Source organism: Terrapene carolina, unplaced genomic scaffold (assembly GCF_002925995.2).
Source record: "Terrapene carolina triunguis isolate 2854851 unplaced genomic scaffold, T_m_triunguis-2.0 Scaffold629, whole genome shotgun sequence".
Classification (NCBI taxonomy): Eukaryota; Metazoa; Chordata; order Testudines; family Emydidae; genus Terrapene; species Terrapene triunguis.
In genome coordinates, this window is record NW_020664980.1 from 11,011,116 (window position 1) to 11,018,636 (window position 7,521).

General features: G+C 44.1%; 1 protein-coding gene across 1 annotated transcript; it reads left to right on the forward strand.

Annotated features, from left to right (window-relative positions):
• Positions 1–555: 555 nt before the first annotated feature.
• Positions 556–1,680, forward strand: LOC112108114 (neuropeptide Y receptor type 6-like). Its single transcript, XM_024202109.1, has one exon. It carries the CDS (start codon positions 556–558, stop codon positions 1,678–1,680), a length of 1,125 nt encoding a protein of 374 aa, XP_024057877.1.
• The last annotated feature ends 5,841 nt before the right edge of the window (positions 1,681–7,521 follow it).

Consider the following 7,521-nt stretch of genomic DNA (forward strand, 5'->3'; position numbering starts at 1 on the left):
TTGGCCTTTTGATGGCAGAAGCAATATTCTTTATTCTCCTGATAATCAAAAATGACTGAACCATTTTTGGTCAAACTTTCCAAAAATATGCACCTTTGGGCAGAGACTGACCCTGCAATATTTTATCCTGAAAGTGAAACTAAAAAAAAAAAAGAGGGTTTGAATGAGAACTGTTATGAAAACTTAAATAGAGTGGTCATTGCTGTTTCTGCTATAATATGTTGCAATCACTGAATCGTGTGAAGAGAGCCATTGATTCTCTGTAATCATGACTGCAGAACCTCAAAAAGGCAGACTCAAGCCACTTGTGTCAATCTCTTTGATTTATGGGTTTAACACTAATGTTTTACCATTTGCTTTTGTTTTCAGGATTCTTCAATGCTGTAAGTACTAGTATCAGATCTGCTCAAACAGAGCATCATGAAGAACAAGCATAAAGATTGAATCCTATTAATCATGGTCTTGGGACGCTCCAAGCAAAATATCTTCTAAATAATTAGGGCCAAAAAATAGGCTTTGCATACTAAATTATGTCCATGGTTTTAGGATTCCTTTATGATGGAGAAACCCACTCAGCATCCTAGTGAGGGTTTGTTTAATCGAACTATTGCAAACAGCAGCAACTCACAGTTTTCACACTTTGATTCATGTCAGCCTTCTTTCCCTGCAGTCTTCTTGCTCATCACGGCTTATACTGTCGTTACAATAGTGGGGCTTTTTGGAAACCTTTGCCTGATTGTTATAATAAAAAGACAGAAAGAAGCTCAAAATGTTACAAATATTCTGATTGCCAATCTCTCCTTATCCGATGTCTTGATATGCATCATGTGCATTCCTGTCACAGTTGCATACACTTTGATGGACTATTGGATATTTGGCGAGGCTATGTGTAAAATAAGCTCTTTTGTACAAAGTATGTCTGTCACAGTCTCCATATTCTCACTTGTATTAATTGCTGTCGAGAGACACCAGTTAATAGTGAACCCACGTGGCTGGAAGCCGAATATGTCACACGCTTACTGGGGAATTATCTTCATTTGGGGGGTTTCCCTTATCATATCCATTCCTTTTTTTATATTCCACCAACTATCTGATGAACCCTTTAAAAATCTCTCTTACCATAGCGATTTCTACACGAACAAAGTTGTTTGCATCGAGGCATGGCCATCAGTTGCAGAGCGACTGGTCTTTACCACCAGTCTGCTGGTTTTCCAGTATTGCTTCCCACTGGGCTTTATTTTTATCTGCTATCTCAAGATATTTGTATGTCTCCGGCGGAGACATGGTAAGGTGGATGGGATGAGGGAGAATGAGAGCAGACTAAATGAGAGCAAAAGGATTAATATGATGCTCATTTCAATTGTCGTGACCTTTGCAGCTTGCTGGTTGCCTCTAAACATATTTAATGTCGTTTTTGACTGGAACTATGAGGCACTGATGAACTGCCACCATAACTTGGTGTTCACATTGTGCCACCTGGTAGCCATGCTCTCGACATGTATCAATCCTATCTTTTATGGATTTCTCAACAAGAATTTCCAGAAGGATTTAATAGTGTTAATTCACCACTGCAGATGCTTCACATCTCAGGAGGAATATGAGAACATCGCCCTTTCAACCCTGAACACTGATGTATCCAAGGGGTCCTTGAAATTAAATAATACCCCTGTGAATAGCTAAAAGAATCCCTCATGACAGTCTCCAAAACTCTGTATTTATTGTGAATTTACTGATTCTGGTTGATTCTTTCGGAGGATTATAAAGGTCTTGAGCTGTTCCTACTAATGCCAGAGGGAGTCTTTGCCGTTAAGTTTACCTGCTCCCACTGAACTAATCATGTAAACTATTCCTTCTACATAACATTATTGCTTATTAATTCTAGTAAATCACCCCCCAGAAATCCTTTACAGTCAACACTATGAAATACCAGCAGTATTAGCATATCATTTTTAAGCCCATGATTTCACTATCAATGACTGCCTCCCTCAGAAATTTTCCACCTCAATGATACATGTGACATTCCCTGGGTAAAATGCTCTCTTCTGCTTCCCCAAGATAATCCATCCATTCCAAGGTGCCCGCAAATCCACCAGTCCTTCCTCTGCCCTGCCCTCTAGCCTTGTGCCTCTCGACCCCACCGTGTTTTTCCCTGCACCTCATAGATGCTACTTCAGATGGCCCATCTACATGGCAGCTGTCCCTCACAATGGTGGTAGGTGCAGCCCCTGTTGGTAGCAGTAGTGGCAGGCAGGATGTCCTTCAGCTTCTGGCTAGGAGTGGCTGGTCCAGTAGGGAGCAGGTCCCCCTGCTGGATGGCAGTTTGGGGAAGGGGTTCCCTTTTGGTTTTTGATGCAAGTGGTCTTCCCTAATTAATGGGGAGGGTTGGGTTTCATGGCTGATGTATGCATGGGTAGGGGTGGCAAATTAGAACCAGGTATCCCAGGCTGCTGGACTGGGAGCTAGGTCAGGCGATGGGATTCCTCTGGGTAGAAATGGCAGGTCAGGGACAAGGTGGGAAGGAACCCAGATTTTCAGATTGAGATCTGGGGCTGGGCAGGTAGGCATTGCGAGGTGAGGGGGGGGGGAGGCAGCCAGCAGCAGCCGCAGGACTTCCACTCAGTACAGCAGCAGCTTGGCCTGCCTCTTCTCCTTTCCTCCTGGTGCAATGCTGAAGCAGCAGCAAGGATCGGGAGTGCAGGCATTACGTGGTATGTGCTCCATTGGCTCTGAGCAATGCTTGTTGGGGGAGAAACAGGAGAGGAGCTCTCATTGGAGCAGATCCCACAGCCCTGGTGGATACACCCGCCACATGATGGCTGTCAGAGGCTGCAGCCGCCAGCACAGTCCTAGTGCTGAGAACGCTGACAACCAGAGCTGGCCTTAGCATTTTCAAGTTCTGTTTCACCCAGGCTCTTATACCACTCTCATCACTGTAGTATGAGAGCCTTCCATTCGTGCTTTAGTCAATGTGACTACACATCTGTCCAAGTTGGCCTGTGAAACAATTTTTAGTTACCCCTCCATCCACCAGTACCTGACTCCTGTATCTTGTTATTACAGCAGTATGGGCACAGATGGACCAGTGGTTTTCTGAGGGGTTAGGAAGATCATTCTTTGGGATATTTCCTTAACTCACTTATTTTACGTAAAAGGTGAGTCTGGGGGAAGCTTCGTTAGGGTCTCTCAACCCTCTCTCTGCTTCTCGCTTTCAGCCCTAGCAAGTACTTTCCTTTGTTTTATATCCACTTGTGCTGGTTTGCAGTTTCCAGACTTTGTTCACAATTAAAAGAGCTAGAGACTTAATTTTTGTTTTTAAATGAAAGTTGAGATGGGCCCCAAATGAGCCCCTACAAGTGCCATCCAGCTCACTCGTATTCAAGATGAAAAATGCATATAGCATCTCTCTTATTTGTATTGTATTCTCCTCTCTTTCTCCAGCACAAACTGTAGGCGTCTGTTATAAACACCATTGCTTCTGAAAACAGGCTCTTTAGAACAGCTATTATCAAACCGACTATGAATTCATAATTACTCATTGGCTTCAGCTACTTATACAGATGAAAACATGTTTGTCTTTGGATAGAAAATTTGTTTTGTGCTTTAGTTTCAGAAATATCCTCCCCCATCCCTGTGTGTTAGTAAGCGATAATGCACAAAAGGCGCCTGGGTAAGAGAGGGTATTTTTTGTTTGCCATGTATATCCTGTTCAGACTGGCTTTTGCTACAGTGCAGTGCATGGAAGACTAAAGCTGTAAAATTAATGTTTTTTAATTAAAGCATACTGTTAATTGTTTTAAAAGTTAAGACATACTGAATATACTCTCTATCCACCTTTATGGTGCCATCACAGAATCAATTAGGAATGTCCGAATGGCAATAATCAGAGAGTTTAAATGGGGACAGATAAAATGCTTAAGACAGATATGCACCAGCATATTTCTCCATTTTCCTTTTCCTGTTTGGATTATTTTTGTATAACTTTCCCTACCGCTCTGGCTAGTTAGCACAGATATGTGTATGTCAGAAAAGGCTCTCTTCCTCATTGATCAATACCTCTAAGTACAGTGACCTCTCAATGCTAAATATATTACCTCAATCTCTCAATGGCAACTGATTGTGATGTCATAAACACAGAATTAGGTTTCACAGCAGGATGTACCTGAGAGTGACTTTTTTTAGTCTTAATTTTTTTTTTTTTAAATTTGAGAGAGATTTTCAGACTTATCTTGACCCAGCTGTCACCAGGCATATTTATGCCTTTGTCACTTTCTAGACTGACTACGGTTATTGACTATAATTTAGGCAGTCTGAACACCGTTTAAAAAAACTCCACTTATTCTAAGTCCGACAGTCTTAATTACTGTACTAATTCAAAAAGTATCACCCTTATTTTTAGTCACAGAAGAGAAGTTCATAATAATTTTCAAAACAATTTTTTTAAAACATCCCAAACTACTACATGACTTTCATGATTCTGGCTTGACATAACTAATAATCTGATCTTTTATTCACCTATACGCCAGCTCACATTTTAAGTCCCCATGAACAGGGATATTAAGTTTCTCCAGCTATAGACCGAAGATTGTAAAGGACAGAGCATTTCAGGGTTCAGCGTGTCCCAGGGCAAAAAGCGTGTATACAAGTTCCAAAACAGCTTAAGTACAGTTTGGTTCTCTGAAGACTTGCAGATTATCTGAGGGTGTGTCTACTTTAGCCCTATCTGAGGGTCTGTCTACACTAGAAATGCTACAGCTGTGCTGTTGTAGTGTAGATACTTACTACGATGACGGAAGGGGTTCTTCCATCACTATAGTAAATCCACTTCTTCAAGAGATTCTTCCATTGACCTAGTGTCTACACTGGGGCTTAGCTTGGCTTAACTAGGTATCTCAGGGGTGTGATGCCAGGGCCGCCCAGAGGATTCAGGGGGCCTGGGGTCTTCGGCGGCGGAATTGCTGCCAAAGACCCGGCACTTTGGTGGTGGGTCCCAGGGCGGAAGGACCCCCCGCTGCAGGTGTTCAGGGCACTTCGGCGGGTCCAGGGGCGGAAGGGACCCCCCGCCGCGGGTCTTCAGGGAACTTCGGCGGCGGGTCCCGAAGCGGAAGGACCCCCCGCCGCTGAATTGCCACCGAAGACCTGGAGCGGAAGAAGCTCCGGGGGCCTGGGCCCCACGAGAGTTTTCTGGGGCCCCCGGAGCGAATGAAGGACCCCACTCCAGGGGCCCCGAAAAACTCTCGTGGGGGCCCCTGCGGGGCCCAGGGCAAATTGCCCCACTTGCCCCCCCCCCCCTCTGGGCAGCCCTGTGTGATGCAGCTAGGTCAACCTAACCTTCTTGTGTAGACCAGCCCTGAGTTCTGTAGACTAGAGCACAATATGTCTTATAAAGCATCTTTTAAAGTGCACTCATGAAAGCTCTTGGAATACTGTATGCATTTTACAAACCCACATGGGCAGTGGGAGCTCTGCCTGAGCTAAGAGTGCAGGACTGGGCCCTATATTGTTGTAAACCATGAATTCTTCTCTGATAACAGTAGGCATATATGGTTTAATAACTAAGGATATGTCTACACTTAAAAACACGACAGCACCACAGGGACAGCGCAAGTGCAGATGTTTAGTACAGGGGCAGGAGGGAGTCTCCCATTGCTAGAGGTAATTCACCTCCCCAAGAGGCAGTAGCAGCTAGGGTGATGGAAGACTCTTCTGTCGACCTCGAGCTGTCTACACCAGGGGGTAGGTCGGCTTGCCTACGTCTCTCAAGGATGTGGATTTTTCACATCCCAAGAGACATGTAGCTATGTCAATATAAAGTTTCAGTATAGACTAGCCCTAAGTTTTAGGAGTTGCCAAATAACCTTTAGCTATTTCAATACTGACATAAACATGCCTTGTGATTGGGTTAATTCCTAAAACCATAACTATTTATCACGGTGTCCGGCTTCAGTGAAAAGACTTTACATCCAAATTGTAACATGCTCCCAAGTGTATATTGTACTGTGAGCGTTACCTGTATTCTGTCATTTACTATGTACAGCCCTAGAACAGTGGGACTGTGACCTAGCTGAGACTTCTCAGTACTGCTAAAACGTAAATGTTAACTGATATTAATAATACTTTACACTCAAGACCACCTTTTTGAAGACAACTTAGTGTATTTGTAACAATTTGCAAGAATGGTGTAAGTGTTTCCTGATTCACTCTGAGCAGGAAGGAGACCTGGTCTCAAATGTATTAGGGCTCGATCCCACTGAGGTCAATGGCGCTGCTCTCATGAGTAAGTACTACTCACATGAGTAAAAGTTGCAGAATTAGAAACACAGTAATCAAAGACTTGAGTGACACATCTGGGTAGAGTGGCTGTGCTATAATTAAAGCAGTGTACTAATTAATCAAGAATAATGTATCTGAAGTAGGAAGTTAATTTTTAGGTTATTAGTCCATAACTGCGTATGTCAGTCCTGTGCATCAAAAGGAGCTAATGTACTTCCAGAGAAAAAAACTAAATAGTTAAGGACCAAGAGTGTGATCCACAAAGATACTTAGGCACCCAAGCCCCATTTTTAGGCTGCTAAGGCCTGACAGAGGCCTGTCACCTCTGTGATCCACAAAACTCCCACTCAGCTGCCACCTAATCGTGTAAGTGCCTAAACCCATTTAGCGCCTAAGTTTTTTCCTCTGGGCATGCTCACTGTGGACTCCCTCTAGGCACCCAGGTACCTATCTCCTGCCTCAGTATACAAAGTACTGCCTCATGATGGACATCCAGGCGCACATCTCCTTCCAAGGCCCCAGAGTAATTCACAAACTGGGGAAGACGAGTGTTTGGCCACCTATAGTGTGCAGGGACCCAATGTGGTAGGGGACCTGTGAGCATGCTTACCAGATCAGGCATGCTCAGTCATGCTCATATGAAACAGCTGGGAGTGGGGGAGGCAGGGGGAAGGACATCCCTTATAACTTCTAGTCTAGTGGATGGGTACTCACCCAGGGTGTAGGAGATCCCTATTAAAGTCCTGAGGGGGAGAAGGGATTTGAACAGGAATCTGCCACCCCTCATCCACTCATTGTATAGGGAGCCTAAACACCTAACTCAGGCTTTGTGGGTCACACTGTTCCTGTGATTTTTTCTAGGCACCAGGACATTCAGGGTTGCAACACCAAAGTCCCTTTGTGGATGTCTCCCCAAAACTGTCTACATTTGAACTGGGTCTTGTTGAGGACATAGGCAAATCTCCCATTAGCTTCAATGGGCCAGATCCTCAACTGGTATAGATCACTGAGCTCCAGTTACTTTAATCAAGCCATGTTGATTTACTCCAGCTCAGAGACTGGCCCAACCTGGCCCAGGAGTTCTGGCTGCATAAGGAGCGCATGGTCAGACCCACATTCATTAATACTGCTGGACACATCAGGCTTAATCAAAGAAGCTAGTGTATATACTTGGGGGGAAGGTGGACCAGATTCTGCTGTCACTTATAGAGGTGAAAATCTAGGGTAAAAAAAAAAAAAAGATCAAAACTG

Bases quoted from the DNA above. Each gene is read 5' to 3' on its own strand.
- LOC112108114 (XM_024202109.1), top strand. From the start codon at position 556: ATGATGGAGAAACCCACTCAGCATCCTAGTGAGGGTTTGTTTAATCGA.